At 41.8% G+C, this 19,861-nt stretch overlaps 1 protein-coding gene across 1 annotated transcript in view; it reads right to left on the reverse strand.

The window, feature by feature from the left end:
* The window catches only part of Man2a1 (mannosidase alpha class 2A member 1), a 175,639-nt gene that overhangs the window by 31,608 nt on the left and 124,170 nt on the right, over nt 1–19,861 (reverse strand). The window contains exons 13-16 of the mRNA XM_052750223.1: nt 18,476–18,641; nt 16,857–17,075; nt 15,667–15,789; nt 13,516–13,630 (exon numbers count right to left, since the gene is read on the reverse strand). Of these exons, the coding sequence (XP_052606183.1) occupies nt 13,516–13,630; nt 15,667–15,789; nt 16,857–17,075; nt 18,476–18,641 (623 nt within the window). The remainder of the gene's footprint in view (nt 1–13,515; nt 13,631–15,666; nt 15,790–16,856; nt 17,076–18,475; nt 18,642–19,861) is intronic.

Consider the following 19,861-nt stretch of genomic DNA (forward strand, 5'->3'; position numbering starts at 1 on the left):
GACATGAGGCAAGAGGGCAATCTTGTGAAACTTAGTTAAGGGATATGAGGCTTGCCAGCACCCAAGCCTCTTTACAAAAGAACCCCAAGCCCTATTTTTAAAAGGCCATTTTCTTTAGAAGCCAAGAAAATCATACGTATTAAAACTCTGGCTATTCCAACTGTATAGAAGTTCATAGAGATGTATAGTCTTCGGGTCTGGTTGTTTTCGGTGATTTTCATGTGCAAGCCTTTCATAATGAAGTTTATTTTAAAATGACCCCAGACACGAGCTGTGCTCCACTGTAGTTCCTACTGACTGGACTACACTTGATCTTATCCAAAAGGCCCAGAAGTGACCCTCCGCTCTTCAGAAGTGAGATGAACACGGCCGTTAGCACAGGAAGCATACATTTGCATGTCCTCTGCCGACTGCTTCTAAGAGTAAAACATGGGAGAATGCTCCAGATGTCTGTCAACAAGGAAATGACTAGAAAACCACCATGCCATGGGGTCAGGGAAAAGAATGGGGCAGCTGTCTATCCAGGCAGAAAGACCCCTGGAGAGAACACACACTTATACAGTGTTATAAGCCTTGGGCTGAAAATAGGCACACATACAGTGTTATGCCTTACCAGAGGCGTGGAGGTGTCTATGTGCACATGGGGACACACCTGCATTTCTTCCCCTGAAGAACACATGAGGCAGAGAGATTCCAAAGTGCTTTATATTACACGCAAAATGTGTTAAAAGTGTGGCAAAAGAATATGTATGTGCTATTTGTATTTATAAAAATACTTTAAAGCATTAGGTCAGTGATGTAGGATGCATATTCCTTGAGAGAGCAAAGCTGGAGGCCATCCTTACCATGCCCTAGGACTGAAGGAGAGGCAAGGAAACACCCAGAGGTATAAAGACTCTGTGTATAGCAGGAGGGCCTTAGTTCTGGTCAGCAAAAATGATGACGGCCTACAGTGACGCCTCCCCCCATCCATATCTTCTCATCTCCACTACCTACTGCCCACTCCCTATGCCCGTCGTCACATCTCTGCCAGACCTACCTGGGGCACCTAACTCAGTCCTAACAGATCGGTGTTGGCCCTCTCTACATCTCCACACCAGCTCATCCTAACAGTTCTGAAATACAGAGTGGATTTATTTCCAAGAGATAGACTGCTAAATCAGACCGCACTTTGTCATAGCCAGTCAGATACAGCAATGAGAGGAAAAGGCTTAGAATAAAGAGCAAGGGAGCCCTGCTCGCTTCCCAGCAAGAAGCCAGTATCTTCTTAAGTGGTCTTCACTCCGTGATTAGGTCAAGAGGGGAGGAGGGGATGAGGGCATCTGGCCTGTACCCACCTAGAGAAAAAATAGTCACATGACCTTTCCTATGTGGAGCCTAGCTTCAACTCTGTTCTTTGTTTTATTATTTAATCATTTATTCTGGGGCGTGTGTGTGTGTGTGTGTGTGTGTGTGTGTGTGTGTGTGTGTGTACACATTTAATCTGGAGTATATGTGGAAGCCAGGAAACTAGAATTGGGGCATTGAGTGACAGTATACTAAGAGAGGTTGTCATTGCTCTTGGTTGCCCACCACAGAATGCAAAGTCCTTATTGCTGAAGATACTACAGACTTTCTTTGCAGGATAAAGAGAAATCAGTCTGGAACTGACCAGGAAACTCTCCCTGCACCTAGCTTTTATAGAACTGGAAGGTGTTACAAAGGATTCTGAGGGACAAAAGACATCAGCAATCTTAGCCAGTGCTGACTCCTGAATGTGACAATACTGACCAGCAGGCATGATGTGCCCATGGGGACACGGGCGGCCTGTTTGTGGAGGGGACCTGATTACTTTCCCGTCACTGGGATAAAACACTCCGGTCAAAAGCAACTTGGAGGAAAGTTGCTGAAGGAAACTGAAGGAAATCAAGGCAGGAACCTGAAGCAGAAACCATGGAGGAACACTGCTTGCTGGCTTGCTCTCTGGGCTTTCTCCCTGGCCCATGGTTAGATACTTTTATACATATATACATACATACATAGATACACTTACACACACACACACACACACACACACACACACACACACACACACACACACCTGCCTGAGGAATGGTGCCACCCACAGTGGGCTTCTACATCACTAATTCAGACACATCCACATAACCAACCTGACCTAGGCAATTTCTTAATTGAGGCTTCTCCTTTAAAATGGCCAAGGCTGTGCCATGTTGACACTTACGGTAACCAGAACACCAACCATTCTCTTGATTAGATTTAAGTTCTGCTCCACAGAAGTATATGCATGCCTAATACTGTAAACAGAGTCAGAAATCATAGTAAAGGAGGTCATATGCTCTACACATAGGCTGTTGTTTTGCTAAAGAGTCATGTGCTGTGGGATGTCTTTCTGTACGCTGTGAATATGTATTGCTCCCATTGGTTAATAAATAAAGCTGCATTGGCCTATGGCAGGGCAGGATGGAGCCAGGTGGGAAACTGAGGAGAGATATAGAGAGAAGAAAGGTGGGGTCAGAGGAGACACTGCAAGCCGCAGCCTGGAGAAGCAAGATGTGAGAGAACAGGTAATGCCACGAAGCTACGTGGCAAAAGATAGAGTAATAGGAATGGGTTGAGTTAAGTTGTAGGAGCTAGCTAGCAAGAAGCCTGAGCCATAGGCCATACAGTCTGTAATTAATATAAGCCTCTGAGTGATTATTTTATAAGTGGCTGCAGGACCGCAGCGGGTGGGAGAGATTCAGTTGGAGAAATTTCCAACATCCAGCTACAGTTATGTTAAACTGCCTTCTAAATATTTGTGTTTATATCCACAGATCTGTCAAGCTGCTCTCAACCTTGATCAGAGCAGCTTTTTATTGCAGTGGGTCCTGGCCAATGTGGAGACTCATGACTGTTCAAAGTGCTGATCACAAGTGACTGAGAGTGTTCATCTGCAGATGGGACATCCACATCAACCCGCATCTCCCCGCACCTCCCCAGCTGTGGCATTTTGCTGTCACTGTCTCCACTGCCGTTCACCTATGTCTGAGCTGAGGAGGACTAAGCAATCACTACACAACTGAACCAGGGCAACAGGAGCTGCCATGAAAAGTAAGTGCTTTTGACTTTGAATATTTCCCTCTGAAATTTTCAGAATATTTTGAATTTAAATCGTCAAAACTATTAAATGGCTATGACAGAGACATGTGTACTTCTATATGTATTGTTGCGCTAGTCACAATAGCTATGAAATGGAACCAGGCTAGATATTCATCAATGAATGAATGCATAAAGAAAATGTGATACATTGAGACAATGGAATTTTATTGTTATAAAAAACAGAAAGAGTTTAAAAAAAAAAAACCGCATGACATTTACAGGAAAACATGTGGACCTGTGGTCATTGGGTTAAGTAAAATAAGCCAGAAAGAGAAATCCCACATTTTCTCTTTTGTGTGGGTACTAGGTGTGAGTGACAGGTCAAGATTCTAGAAGGGACTATAAAACAGGGGTGGGGGGGGTGGGAGGAGGGAAGACCTTAAGGAGAGGAAAGCATGGAAGGAGAAGAAGGTACTGGAGAGCATGCTCCTGGGGAACGGAAGGGGAGGGGCCAGCAAGTGAGGACAGGAGGTGAGGGTAGAGGGCCTAGATGGTCTGCAGTTCCTTCTCAGGCACAAACCCTGACCAGATGTGTCCCAGGAACTGCACAGTAAGGGGCTAAAAGCTGCTGTTTTCAGGGAAGCGCAGGAGGAAGAACTCAGGGGAGGGCAAGCTGCTGTTTGCTCTTGTTCTCCTGGCAACACCAGCTCCACTAGCCAACTACACAATACATAAGCAGCAGTGGGGTAAACAAAAGATCGTTCATGCTTGAAGTGAGGCCAGGGTCTGGTTCTCTGTCCACCATTCCCCTCCTTCCCAGGCCCCGTGATGCCCACAGCTGCGCTGAGCAGCAGCAGAGTGGGAAGTGGTTCCAACAGGAACAAAGTAGGCACGGAAGTGCCATCCATAATGAAATCTATTACTCTGTGTGTTAACTTTAAAATAGAAAATAGAAAATCAATAAAAATGTTTTCCTACTATGTATACATATTTGTAACGTTGGTTTTTCTGAACTTTATTGGGAGTTGACAGGGTCACAAACACACATTATTTAATTCAGTATGTACACTTGGATGGCAGTGCTTACAATGATGAATTAACATGGAAATACTGCTTGCAAAAAAAGTCAGTGTTTCTGTGACTCTGTATTTTTAAAACTGGACTATGTCTGAGAGCAACCAAGCCAAAATGGCAATGGGTGCCACTTGGGCGATGATTTTCTTCACATTGACTCTAACAAGTTACCATCTATTACAGTCTAGAGTTTATTCTCTGAGGCTCTGCTGACTTCTGAGTCTGCAAATGTTTATACTGAATCCTTTTCTAAACGTAAATAAATAAATAACACCTGCTTTCATGAATACAACTTTAGGAAATTTCACTCCAACTTTTAAATTCACAAAAATGATGATACATCATTTTGTCATATTGGTAAAATGATAGATTGATAACTATTATTATGTATTGACTACTTATAAGGACGGTACTTGTCTCCACATTTTGTGTGTATCTTTTCAATAATCCTCATAACAACAAGAAATAAATGTAAGACAGGAAAATTAGAGCATTAAAAATTGATTTGCAAATTTTGGTTAAGACGATATCAATTAAGAATGATTCATTTGAAGAAGGCTTAAAAGATGCCCAACAAAATGAGACAAGGCTGCTTTTCAAAAAAGAAAACAATGATTTCACGAATCAACAGGTTTGGGAAGGAACATAGCACATCAAACAGTGCTCATCTTTAAATAGTCAACAAGGTACAGACTGCTGGCATGATGGTACAGGAGCTCAAAGCCCCAGTCTCCCTGGTACTGGCCCCATGCCCCAGACTTGTCCTGGCCAAGGACCAAAGAGCAGAGAACTGAACCCACTCAGGACTGAAGAATACTCTCAGCCCACTTCCTTTCAGTTCTCTGACATGCTCCTGTCTCAGGTGCCTTTCAAGGAAGGATGTAGTACATAAATCACTCTACATTGATCTGTCCGAAACAATCCTTCATGCCTGTGGTCTTCCCTTCCGCCACTCTTTTATAGTATTTCTGCCAACTTACACAGCATGTGGAGGGCAGGAGGGAGGAAGGGAGGAGGGGAGGAGGGAGGAAGGGAGGAGGGGAGGAGGTAGTGGGGAACAGAGGCACACTTCTCACCCATTCCCACTCACGCGGGTGCCGAGCAAACATCACTTGAAATACTGGTGTCTGATTGGACGTTAATGATTAACAAATACTTTTTTAAAAAAACAAAAATTGTTTGCCTTGAACAAAACGGAAGGGCTAGCCAATCGGATTGACAGGCAGCAGAACATTAAAATAATTAACCAAAAATCACGTTTGACAGACATCCTGGGACTGAGGCACCTGGCTCAGAAGGAGTTCAAAGTGTGAAGTGATATTCCCATAACCCTGGTTCATTCACCAGCTTCTAATTTGTATAGGCAACCTTCTTTTGTATCTCTGCCTGTATACTTCACTGAGAGAAACATTTCCATTACAATTTATAAAATAAATTCTCAAAACGGGAAAGTATTATTTACACTGTTTTGAGGACTCAATCCAGAAAAACACTTGGAGCCTTAGGACCAGCTTTTCAACTTTAAACATACATGCACACACCGTATGCTCAACAGACAGGATTACGGTCTCAGAGGAGTCATGAAAAGTTGACCAACAAACAAGGCTCCGACACAAAAACAGGACATGATGATCTATCCGGTGGGGACACAGGATGCAAATATGACAGTGAGGAGAAAATGAGGATGTGAAACTGACCACCAGAGAACAGTTAGTACCGCCTTTTGAAAAATGCATGACTGGCCAATGAGTTGCTGCCCATGGGCATGTTTATTTTAAATGTCACTGTTTACCATACCAAAAAAAAACGTGCTTTGCAATCACTTAAGTGTACAAAGAAAATATCATTTCAATTAAAAAAAAATACACAGGGGACACAGAGTCCTTCAAATTCTTAGAGGAACCAGAGAGTTGGCTCTAACCGACCTCCTTTATAGTTTTCCTTTCTTTCTGCCCATTCAAGAGATGTTTTGCCAAGACCCAGCCCCTCAAAACTCACACCCAACACCAAATCTTCCCCCTCTTAACTCCCGGTGACCACTCTTTCTCTTATAAATTGTATAATTGGTCTGGCCCTCTCTGTCCCTTAAGTGGATACAACATTTGACAAGTCACCAGGCTTCCTGTATTCTAACTTAGTTATTCACTGGAAAGCCCCTATGAGGTGGAATCTGTAACTGTCACCGTTGCAAGGTTCCAGCTAGGAGCTGCTCAGAGTCAAACATCCTGGGACCCTGTGTCAAAATTCGGCACAGCGCACATTCACCAGGGACGCCACTTCCCTGCTAAAGAAACAGCACTCAGGATAACCCGAGTCTGAATTGGTGTAACCAGAATGTGCTTATGGGCCCTTAAATAACTCCTCTTGCATGCCTGTAGGGAATAATCAGGTTCCATACATGTGACTTATTTCAATTTTTAAAAGTTCCAATTAACAGGAAAAAAGTCCTTAGCAGGCAATTGCACATTATGATATTCCAAAAATGTTTTAATTACCTAGGTCTGCCTAGCCGTAACTTAATGGTTCTTACCCTTACACTAAATATGGAATATAGCTCTGGGGGAAAACAGGAGATTGATTGCAAGCCATTTTAACATTCTCATGAGTCTTTTTATAGAAATAAAAACAACTTCAATGAAGCCCTGGGACCCTAGTTATCAGGGGTGGACCTAAGGCTGGAGGCCCCCAGACTCAGGCATCCTTAGCAGATGGCTTTGGAACTAAGCAGCCAAGCACAGGAGACTCCATGTGCTTCTGAGGTTTATGAAGACGCTAATGTTATTCCTAATTGTCCCCGTGCTCTTTCTGTAGATTAAGAAACAGAGTCCCTAAGAACTTAAAGGACAAATCCAAAAGGTTATATTGCTTTCAGAGGTGACAGAAGACTGGAGTCCCTCACTCTCAGGTTTAACCAAGTGAAGGTCATCTTGAATCTCTAAAAGTCAAGCGTCATGTAATAAAGCCACCGAGATTTTATGTAACACATTCAGAACTGCTCCAAGAGAAGCAAGCACTCTGGCTGTTGCCTACACCCGTCCAAGATATAATTCCCTCTCGGAGTCACTGGGGTCTTTCCTCCTGCACTTCTGACAGCCGTTCACTACATTTTCGCCTCAGGCTCCTTGCTTTCTTTTAGCAAGATCCATTACACATATACAGTACTGTTATAATATGTTGGTGAAAACAGGATAAAAATATTGCATTTCAGATATTTCTCCTAAGGCTGAAACATGGCTCACACACACTTACTCACTCATTCACAAGCACCTGCCCAGAAAAACACAGCCTTGAGGCAGTGGGGAGGTAGATGGAAGATATTTAACAGATTTGGGACCTAAAGCCAGTGAAAACACACATGACATGCTGGTAACCCATAGCAACCTAATTCTTCCAAATAGGAGTTGATGTCAGAAAACCAGGGCATTAAAAAAGGCTGGTAATTACAATTGTGAAGTAAAAATGAAGCTTTAGTTGGCCATGTCACTTATTCATCCTTGTTACTCCTTTTGTAAATATTCAATAAATATACAATCGTCTACCAAAGGACTACATGAGGAAACTTCAAATATCAAATTAAACTTAATGAAAAGAAAAATTAATTCCAATCCCCCACCAAGCTGTATTGCCAGAAATATGTCATTTTCCTACAAACTGAATAATCTTTCCGAAGACGGTTCCCAATGGTTCCAAAAGAGTGTCATGTTAAATTGTGTGGGCTATAAAATGGGTTTCTTACTTAACCTGACAAAAAAGCAAAGAATTTCCTCAGACATCACTGAAGTGGCTCTGATCTTGATTTTTGAATGTTCGTGAACCTAAGATTGCCTTTCTGAATGTTACATGTAATAGACAATGAAAAGATAAACATGGTATTTGTTTTTCTTAAAATTTAGGAATTTAGTTTTGTGAGTGTGTGTGTGTGTGTGTGTGTGTGTGTGTGTGTGTGTGTGCATGTGTGTGTACACCACACACATGCAGTGCCTGAGGATGCAAGAAGAGAGTGTAATAATATTCCTTTACACTGTGTAAACATATGTTGCTGTGATTGGTTTAATAAAGAAGCTGACTGCCAAGTAGCTAGACAAGATAAGGTTAGGTGGGAGAACCAGTCTAAGGACACTGGGAGGGAGAAGAAGGGAGAAGTCAGAGGAGTCACAAACGAGACACAGAGAGGGAACAAGAGGTGAACGATGAAAGAGAGGTAACACCATGTGGCAAAATGTAGATTAATAGAAATGCATTAATTTAAATTATGAGAGCTAGTTAGTAATAAGCCTGAGCTATCGGCCGATCATTTGTAATTAATATTAAGTCTCCGTGTCAGTTATTTGGGAACTGGGGTGGGGAAGAAAAGTCTGCCTATACAAGAGATCCCTAGCAACTGGAGTTAAGGATGGTTCTGAGCCACCATGTGGGTGTTGGTCATGGAACTAGGGTCCTCTGCAAGAACAGCCAGTGTTCTTAATCACTGAGCCATTTCTCCAGCCCTCAAATATGGTATTTATGAATAGCTAAGTGATATTAAGAAAGAGCCTTTCAACTGAGCTATTTATTTTCCAAATCTGTGGAGAATGCAAATACAGAAACCACAGTTCAATACCAAAGCAGGTGGCTGTACCAGGGCCTTTCAACACAGTTGGTTTCACAATCAATAATGACCAATTGGTCTGCGAAATTTGGGAAGTGTTGTTTGATTTATGTTCTTGACAAAAGTTACTTTAGGGGGAAAAGGAACAAAAAGCAAATAGAACAGACACTGAGGACTGGGAGGTGTTTGGTCAGGTCTGCAGATTTTACAAAGGCAATTTCATTGAATTGAATACTTAACATAGACTATCAATTAAGAGATGATCTGCAATATTAACTCACTATCTATTTATCAATGTTGTTAAAAATAAAAACTTTGTTGTAAAATTAGCAGGGATCAATCTAATACAATGGCATGCTCATGAGCACACAATATTAATAATCCCATTACTTCCTGTCTCATAAATTTGGTACTTGTATGAAATGCCATAAGGAAAATTATTACTCTGCACGCTTACTTAAAATCTTAATAAACGGGCTGGAGAGATGGTTCAGCAGTTAAGAGAACACATTGCTCTTGCAGAGGACCCAAGTCTTATTCTCAGCCTGGAACAGCAGGTCCAGAGGATCCAACACCCTCTTCTGGCCTCTGCAAGCACCAGCATGCATGTGCATGTGTGTATGTGCACATGGGAGAGTGCACACATGGACACATACAAAATTTAAAATAAAATGTTAAAAAATAAGATACTGATAAAAATTAAAATTAAGAAGAAATTTGATACCAATAACAAACAGGCTCCATTCATTAACACTTATCCACTAAACACTGGGCCACTGGAGAGGGCAGAATCAACACATACACAGAAACAGCTCAGGAAGTCAAATCTGAGAAGGAATATTTTTGGTATTTTAAGAACTATAAGCTGAAAAAAAAAAAAAGAACTATAAGCTGCCAGGCAGTGGTGGCGCACACCTTTAATCCCAGCACTCGGGAGGCAGAGCCAGGCGGATCTCTGTGAGTTTGAGGCCAGCCTGGGCTATAGAGTGAATTCCAGGAAAGGCACAAAGCTACACAGAGAAGGAAAAAAAACAAAAACCCTATAAGCTAAGATTCAGTCTACAAAAATGTAGACATTGCCTGTAGGTCTTTCTATATAGGAAACTGACCTTTAACTGTGCATTTTCATTAGTTTCTAACTGTTTACTCAGGAAGCCAAACCGCAGCATATTTAAGAACGTTTGGGTGATTCCAAACACCTTAGAACCTCACTACAGTTGAAATGCCCAGGTATCATCTACTTGAAGAGCCCCATTTCTAGCACAAGCCTTCTGAGGGAGTGACTTAATGACAACCTCAACGAGCCAAGAGCCAAGTGATGAGGCCTCAGGAAGTGATGGAAGAGGAAGTCAGTCACATGGGAGTGGGTCGCAGAGACCAGGGAGGAAAGGGTCAGCCTGAAGTCTCTCCTGGGCGTGGCTAATCTAAGAGGCAAACTCATTGAAAGGAGGACAAATGCAGGAGGGGATACGGTTGGGAGGAAAGCCTTCCGATGAGCCAGGTGTCTCATCTCCCACCCAACTGCTTCCATGTTAGAATAAATAAATATAACTGCTCAGGGCTAGAGGGAATGCAAGATGTATACGTCACTTCGCATTTGTATCTGCTGACTTCGGGTTTAATCCAGACAACTGGAATAAAACTCATCCAGAAAAGCAGGCTCAGTTAACTTCACACCGTACCTCCTCACCTGTCATTTCAAACACATTTCGAAACCTTCATGCTTTTAAGCTATAAAAATCTAATATTGGCACAAAAACGTGTCATCCCAAGTGTACTCTACCGATTGAGAAATCCAGAGGCAACAGAGCTTGCATTTTTAGAAACTATGTCAATACTGTTTGTGCACTAGTCAGAGTGCTCTCCATTGCTTAACTAACTAAAGTATTTTAAAAGTACCTCCATTCCCTAGAGGCGAGACTTCAAGAACTGGCAAGAAGGTCTACTCTTAGATTTAGAAATATTTATCTAGCAGCTACAGTGAACAGGTTATGAATGCTAAGGAAAGATGAGCCTCAGTCAAAACCCAGCTTTCAAGGCTGGTCAGCTTGGTGGTGAGAGGCACCTGCCCGTGGGCAGTACCTCTAAAATCTATGCACCTGAATCAGAACAAGGGAGCCAGGAAGAACAATCCGGGAAGGAAACACTAGGAAATAGAAGGACAAAATAAAGCAGGAAAGAGAGAGAAGAAAAGCCAGCAAACAGACATGGACCCCCACAGAGAGCCAGCAACTAACTGCTGGTGAAACCTAGTCAGCGAGAGCTGCCACTCTGGAAGCCAGAAGCCAGTGGGACCTCAGAGGCCCTGGCTTCAGCTGCAGAGCTGCCAGTCAGGCTGGACAGGACTGTGTCCAGGAGTGGGAAGAGAGGAAAGAAGAGAGGAAAGATGACAGCCACTTAGTTCTGATGAGCAGAGTTTCTTGGCAGAAGGAAGCAGGCAGGTCAGAGTCGATTAATTTCCAAATCGGCTGCTGGTCTATGACAACAGGCGAAGCTGCAGTCCCCAGCAGTGGAAGCGGCGTATCTACTTACACAGGCCATCCTGACACAGGACTTCAGGGGCCCGGAGAACCCAAGGAGAGCTCAGGAGGTGCAGGGACACAGATGGGCAGGATTAATCAAAGCAAAAGTAACTAAGGAAATATATCTGAATGAGGTTAGAATTTCAGAGGTGATGTTGCAGTAATTATTCTGAAACATCATCTATGGAAAACCAAAGGTAAACTGGACACAGGTCTGTGCCAGGCTGCACTCAGGGGGAAGTCTTCCTGTGGGAGGAAAAGAAGGACCAAGGAGAAATAGAAAGGATGAATATGATAAAGTAGAGTATATGAAGTATAGAAATGTTCTAATGAAGTCCTTTACTTTATACAATTTAATACATGCTACTAAAATATATTTTCATAGAGAAGGCAATGCTGAGGACTGAAGCCAGGGTCTCACACATGCAGGGACCTAGGGAACCGCCCCACTTCTGGGCCACACCCCTACCCTTCTTTCCCTACTTTCAGACAAGGTCTCACTCATTTGCCCTGGCCTTTGTTCAAACCTGCAATCCTCCTGACTCAGCCTCTCAAGTAAATTGGGTTATAGGCCTGGAAGTAAAACTAAAACCAGATGAATATTTCCATGTATGATGTTATTTTCTACTTATAATATGAAACAGCTGGTAATAGTTGAAAATGTGATGTTAGAGCATTCGGGGTGAATTATTAAAAATGGCCCAAAGGAATGCCCCATCTCCATGGTTCTGACTTACTGGAGGTTTGGGGAAACTTGAAAAAGGACTATTTTATAACTTCAGGCTTTTCCTGTTGGTAGACAAGCCATTCTATGCAACACAGAAGTCATACTTAGGCACAACGTTCATGTCTACTGTTAGTTTTCATAGCCCTAGAGGATGTCCTGGTTCAGCCCGGGAACCATGGATTACTTAGAAAACACACTGTGTTATCACCAAGAGGTTCTAGGAGGAAAAAAAATGTCTAATATCATAGAAAAAGGCAAAAATAATAAAATATGAAGTTATATAATTACATAAAAGCAAAATTAAGTTTAGATAGTGAAATCAAGAAGTTGAGCATTGGGTATGTAAGAAATTCTGTGACTGTGATGTCTTTTCCCTATAAAAGATAATAAATAATCCATACTTATTAGCAGTTTACCATTAGTTGGTGGTATTCCTTATTTTCTATCTGTATGAAAAGTCAAGGCAGGAATATTTTCCCTTCCCTAATTTTTTTCAGCCTAGGTAACAGTAAGTCTTCAAGTGGACCTAAAGGACCTTTTCTAAGATAGTTGTTGATCTGGTAAGTAACCTGGAAAAAGGAATTAAATCTGTGATTGGAAAAGCGCTCCATTCTAAAAGTGCTGAACTTAGAATAAACCAGCATAACTGCCCAAGTGCAAGGCTCCGGAAGAAAAAAACAAGCCATATTCCAAGAAAGGACGGGTCAATGGCCTAGTACTCAGGAGCTTAGTAGCACCTAAAATGATTAAATAAAATGATTAAAGCTTATTCCACATCATTTTAATTAGCAAAGATACTGCATGAAATTAGCTAAAGAAAGAGAACAGACAGAAATGTGAACCAAAAGAACTGCCTTTTACATTAAAGAGGCAGAGGTGTGTGTGTGTGTGTGTGTGTGTGTGTGTGTGTGTGTGTGTGTGTGTGTGTGTATGTGTGTGTGTGCGCGCGCACGTGTGTGTGTGTGTGTGTGTGTGTGTGCGCACATGTAGACGCTCATAGTAACTATGCTATTATTCTATTTTATAAAACCACACCTAAATACTGAATTGCTTTCAGGTCTTAAAAATAAAGTTATGTGCTGATAATCTCATAACTAAGACAATTGGTAATGGGGAAGGGGTTGATACAGAAGGATGAATGCTTTATCATTCCCATTATCTAAAGGTAAATATGACATGAGAAGTCATACTGTAGACATAAAGTCAATTTAAAAAGATTAAGTTGTCTCTAAAACAACTTCTAACTCAGTGAAAAGATGGAAGAAAAGTTAAGAATCCACCAACGGGCTGGAGAGATGGCTCAGAGGTTAAGGGCATTGGCTACTCTTCCAGAGGACCTGAGTTCAATTCCCAGCAACCACATGGTGGCTCACAACCATCCGTAATAAGATCTGGTGCCCTCTTCTGGCCCACATGGACAAATGCAGGCAGAATACTGTATACATAATAAATACATAAATCTTTAAAAAAAAAAAAAAGAATCCACCACCAAGTCTCTGTGATTGACAGCTGTGCTGTTTGCTTACCCTGTATGTTGTATAGTCGGACTTTATGAGTCACGTGTTCCAAGAAGCAGGTCACTTCTGAATAGAGCCTTCCACGTGTCACTCTGACAAGGGGTGGCCGTTGATAAACATATGGCTGAAGAGGAAAGGACACGTTTAGCAAAAACACTTTGGTTTCTAAACTTTGCCAAAATGTTTTAACAAATCCACACAACTCAATATCCATAACTTGACATGAAAATCTTACAGCTTATCAGAATACACAGGATATAAACAATGAACAAAAGGTAAGATTTTTTTCCTTACAAAAAATTATAAAGCCTGCATTTGTAAATGCTTACAAGTTGATTGGCCTAAGAGAGAGAGAGAGAGAGAGAGAGAGAGAGAGAAAGAAATTAAATCAAGACAAAAAAGACTCTGAACCAATAACTATCCAATGAAAAAACTATGAAGTGAGGCACATCCAATAGAAGTAAGATTCTCTGCCACTTCTGGAATAGGTCCTAAAAGCTATTACTTACCTACAAATTTTCACTGGCTTGAACATAAACCAACAAACAATCTACCTTAGGGTGGCCTATATATCCCTAAAAATCTAATCATGTTAGTGGGCAGCTTCTCTAAATTGTAGAAGAAAAGATGACTTTCTCAGAAGATTAGTCAGTGGGCCACAAAGCGTTAAGGAGAGTAACTCCTCTTAAGTAGAGAAACACGAAGGCACAGAGGCAATGGAAAAAGCATTGGTACAGGCGACACTTTTCATAGGGCTAATTCTTGGAGCTTGGGAAAGGGACCAAAACATGGTGGAAATGAACTTTTGTACAGTCTTTCCAGAGGCAAGAGAATCAACAGGCTAAAAAAAAAAAAAAGCCGGGCGTGGTGGCACACGCCTTTAATCCCAGCACTCGGGAGGCAGAGCCAGGCGGATCTCTGTGAGTTCGAGGCCAGCCTGGGCTACCAAGTGAGTTCCAGGAAAGGCGCAAAGCTACACAAAGAAACTCTGTCTCGAAAAACAAAACAACAAAAAAAAACCTTAGAGATTTGCTTCCGACACTGACCCACAATGTCTCTGCTCAGCTTCTCAGGAAATAGTCAGAACTGTATGTAAAGATGCTACAGGGAAAGCTACAAGGTCACTGTCAGGAGGAAGTGGGACAAAGTGGATATGCAGCATTAGGAGATTCTGAAACCCAAGAGCCAGTGTGAGGATTACACTTCCAAAGAGCCTGCCTCAGACTGAGTTAAGAATGAAAACCAAACTATGTAAAGGCAATAAAACCATGCTGAAAACGGGGGTGTATGAATAATGCCCCAAATCAAAGATCAAAGACATGTCCAAATGTTGGCAGTGGTTTTCATGGGGCTGCAGATTACCATTATTTCACAGTTTTTCTCACATTAGCTACATTTTCAAAATGTGCCAGACTCTGTATGTATTGCTTTTATATTCAAAAGTAGAAAAAAAAAAACCCTGTTTATTAAATCCCAAAAGGATAGAGAGAAGTTATCCAGTGAACAACTTTCCCCACAGAGCTAGGTACTTTTTTTTTTAAAAGATTTATTTATTTATTATGTATACAATGTTCTTTTTGCATATATGCCTGCAGGCCAGAAGAGGGACCATGTGGGTGCTGGGAATTGAACTCAGGATCTCTGGAAGAACAGCCAGTGTTCTTAACCTCTGAGCCATCTCTCCAGCCCACTTTGTGTCTCTACACGCACACTGTAACACAGCTACACAGTTCCTCAAATCACCTCACTCAGGGCCAGGACTAGATTTGCTTCCTTCATGGAGAACACTCATTCTTTGTGCCTTCCTAACTGAATTCCAGCTCTGACACATCTAACATCCAAGTACAAACTACCAACCAAGAGCTGATCCACCCCCAATGATAAACTAGTGAGACATGCTAGTCTTTGTCCTTAGCACCCTCCCTCCCTCCCTCCCTCCCTCCCTTCCTTTTTTTTTTTTTCTTCTTTTTTGAGACAGGGTTTTTCTGTGTATCTCTGGCTGTCCTGGAACTCTTTCTGTAGACCAGGCTGGCCTCTAGGTCATAGAGATCTGCCTGCCTCTGCCTCCTGGGTGCTGGGATTAAGGGCGTGCGCCACCACCCAGCAGCAAGCACTGTTCCAATAAACATGCAAACGACCCGTCTCTGTAGTGACACTCACCTGGCCCTGCCCATCAGGCAAGAAGAGATAGGCACCACTTTTGTCTCTCTTGTTTGTGGTGCCATACCATAGGAACTGCACCTTTATTTCATGGTGCTTACCGTCCTCTTTCATTCTCACTTTCTAAGGATCAGAACACAAAATAAAAACAAAGACAGCAATTCGTTACCAAAATGCCATCAGATTGAGTTAAGGATGAAAATCAAAATTCTATAAAGGCAGTTAAGACAAAACTGAAAACGGGGACTGTGGATATGCGCAAAATAAAAGACACTAAAATCTACCAGGACAGGTTAAAAATGCTCAGGTTGGGTTAGGGAGATGGCTCAATGGTTAGGGGCAGTCACTCGTGCAGAGGACCTGGGTTTGGTTCCTAGCACCCACATGGCAGCTCACAGCTGGCTGTTACTCCAGTTCTTGGGTATCAGATGCCCACCTGACCGCCTCAGGCACCAGGTACCCAGGTACACACACACACATATAAGAAGACAAAATATACACCTAAAATTTTTTCAATGCTCATGTATTTTGGAAGGCTAAAGTAGAAGGATTATATAAGATTAAGGTTAGCCTGAGTTTAATAATGCGTTCCAGGCAAGCCTGAGCTACACAGTCTCACCCTGTCCCAGAAAAAAAAAAAAAAAAAAAAAAAAAAAAAGAGTGGTGTGGGACTAAAAATTGCTGAAGTAAGCCTCTAACATTTGAGATATTTGGCTGAGCATGAAAATTTTATAGTTAGCCTCAGATTTTAAAGCCTTCAAATCGAACAAAAAGTTGCAGTATACTTCAGCAAGGAACAAGGAGCTTAGACTCAAGCTTCGCACACTTTCTATAGAAGGGGACCTGCTTAACTGTCAAATGCACGAGCCAGCTTAAAACATACTGAAAGTGAACTACAAATGAGAATTAGTTTGAAGAAAACTCAATAGAGACACTCTGTTAAACTTCTTTCCCAAGTTTCCATAAGCACTTTGAACACTCACCACTTACCTAACGGATCAGCGGCACCTCTGCACACCACACTATGAGCAGCACACCCACAGAAGGTAGGGGGCAGCAGCTCACCAATCCTGTCTCCCAGAGGGTCTGCTGCAGCCCTGGGTTAGAGGACTGCCCCATCTGCATAGTCATGGACACACGTAGTAAACACAATAACCTCTCTATGGTTGTCACAACTATTGAGAACATACCTCCATAAGCCCAGATCGGTCAAACCAGACTGCAAGGAAGGGGTTCTCTATAGTTATGGCATCCTTCGCATCTATCATGTTCTTCATGTGGAATATTCCATTTTCTGCTAGTACATCATTATACAGGACATAATCAGCCATGTGTGAACTTGGACTCTGAGATTCTAAGATCTTGTACACTTTCATTCCCAGCGGTGGTGTATGAGCCAGAAAGGAAACCTTTAAAGACAGGAGATGGGGTTATTATAGAGAAAAGTTATCTATTCAAGGGAAAACATTTATATTTGTGGTAAAACATGACATACTATTATTGTATAAATGCTTTAGAAGCTTGATCAGATTGTCCACACCACAGCTCATCCAGGAATCTAGTCACCTCAGGTTGGAAGGCTTACCAAAGGCATTAGTGTTTTCATCTCTCCTATGAAATTATATGATCATCCTTCAAATGTGCCATAGTGTTCTGAACAGATACCTGGAGGCAGAAATTCTCCAGGAAGGTAAGGACTTAATGCAAACAATGTTTTCTTCCTAATTATCAGAAGTCCTTTTGTAATGCTATATTTCAGTACATTAAAAAGATCAGTGTAGTTATATAAATATAACATAATCAGTTCAGTCAGCACTAGACATCACAAGCTGTCCTGGAGCTAGTGGGCACAGAGCAAGGTCTGGAGGAGGAACTGTGTGAGCTGGCCTGTCTTTGGAGAGCTGTTTTCACTTTTGAGGTAGGCTGTCATTTCTGGCCTAGTGTGGACTCTACTTCCCATTTTATTTTCAGGACAAAGATTATCTGAGCTGCACCAGCAATGGTGTTTGAAAAGCAGAAGTAACTCCCTCTTAAGTTGCTAGCTTATCATCACGTCTCTGCAAGGACTTAAATCACCTCCAGACTCCAAATACTTAACGTTTCTAGTGATATGGAGCTCATTTAAAAACTGCTTATCTAACACACACACACACACACACACACACACACACACACACACACACACATGAAGACAATACAGAGACCCCCCATGTATACACAGACATACAGACAGACAACACAGAGACACCCACATACACACACACAAATTTACACACACACAGAGGCACACACCACACCACACAGAGAGAGATATATTCACACACAGTCTCTATTGATTGAATTTCATAATTAAATCTCCAAAAAAGATATTTTAATAATCTTAGTTAAAAGTCTCTCTCCCAGGACATATTAAGTCACCATTGCTATGAAAAATGACGACTAACCAACATTACTATTTAAAAATTGTGCCATTTATCTCAGGTCCATGTGTATAATTATCATTGAGTTACATACAAAATTCCAAAATTTATTATTTATTACTTTAGAATCCAGTTAAAATATGCATACTTTGAAAGATATACACTTCCCACTAGTAAAATGTCACCTGCTAAAAATACTAATATTTTCCTTTAGTATCATTTGGCCACCCAGTTCCATCCTCTGGTGTTAGAAGATCATTCCAATTTGACAGCTCGATGGGCATGCTGTGGGTATTATGCAGGTACAAACAATGGACCCTGACCACGCTCTTTCCTTTTTGTCCTTTTATCTTTTCGGGTGTCCTTTTAGTTCTCTGGCCACCGCATACCTCATAGGCTGTTTGTGAAATCGTTCTCGCGTTATTCCAGACTGCACTGACTTGGACCTCCACAGGCTTTCCGGAATCAGACAGCACTTGCACCGTAGCGGAGTTCACACAGATGGACACCACTGCGTCCCGCTCTTGTTCAAAAGGGTTGTAGACCACGAGGTACCTGCAAAGACAGCTGTGTCAATACTGCGATCTCAAAACACCTTCATTTCTCTGACACTCTTCCTAAGGCTTCAGTTCCCAGCCATAGAAAGTACAGGGAGGTCTGGCATGGTGGCATACGCCTTTAATCCCAGCACCTAGAAGGCAGGTGGATTTGAGTTTGGGGCCAGCCCAGCCTGGTTCCAAGGACAGCCAGGGCTACACAGAGAAACCCTGTCTCAAAAGCCAATCAACCAAACAACAACAAAAGAAAACACAGAGGGACGAATGAGAAGGATCATTCTGAGAGAATTCACCAAGAGTGGCATTTCCTCACAACAAATACCACACAGTACATGATCAAAATAGTCTACTGATGCGTCACATTAATGTGCATATTAAACATTTTCTATATCCCCCAAATGACACGTAAGTATCATTTTAGTTATCTAAAAGAATCAGTACTCGAATATTCTGGTCTCTGGCTCATTGTATTGACTAAAAATAAAAATGAAAAAAAAATCGTAACTTGTCTTTGCAATTTAGGCATAATTAACTTCAAATAAAAACCTGACACTCACTTTTGATCGGTGAAACAGAGTAGCCTGCATGATTATACATGCAAATCTCATAATGCACACATATATCTATAGAGAGGTCCCTCATTGCTATGCTCAAGAAACTTGGTTCTGGGATAAAAACAAGTTGACTTAAAGTAAATCTACTTATAGGAAGGCCCAAAATTTCATGATCAATACAATTGAGAAAAAAAGATTTGATGGGGACTCAAACAAAGGAAAATTATTAAAACTATGAGAGTAACTTCCATTGACATCTGTAACAACATGCAATTCTTAGCATGAACAAAACATGAACTGCTATTTTGGAGGAATCTTTAATATGCTGCACAGGCTCACTGTGGTTTCAGACATAACTATTTGTAAAAGATATCTAACGCCCTTCTTCCTCTTTCCCATGGCTCTCTGGGTTCTCTGACGTTGAAATCATTCTCCACTGAAGCACTCACATCTTTGCTTTCCTCATCCTAACTCCCTCTGATGCTGCTTCAGTGTTGCAGACATGATGCACACCACCACGTGACAGACCTCGGGAGATCTGCATGGCTGTGATCTTACATTACAGCTCATTTACATCATAGTGTCTCCAAATAAACCAACATTTCAAAAAGGACAGAGGTTGATGTTGTTCACGGATTCACTAGAATATTTTACTTTCCTAGAA

This window comes from Peromyscus californicus, unplaced genomic scaffold (assembly GCF_007827085.1).
Source record: "Peromyscus californicus insignis strain IS unplaced genomic scaffold, ASM782708v3 Scaffold_21__1_contigs__length_65335640, whole genome shotgun sequence".
NCBI classification, from domain to species: Eukaryota; Metazoa; Chordata; class Mammalia; order Rodentia; family Cricetidae; genus Peromyscus; species Peromyscus californicus.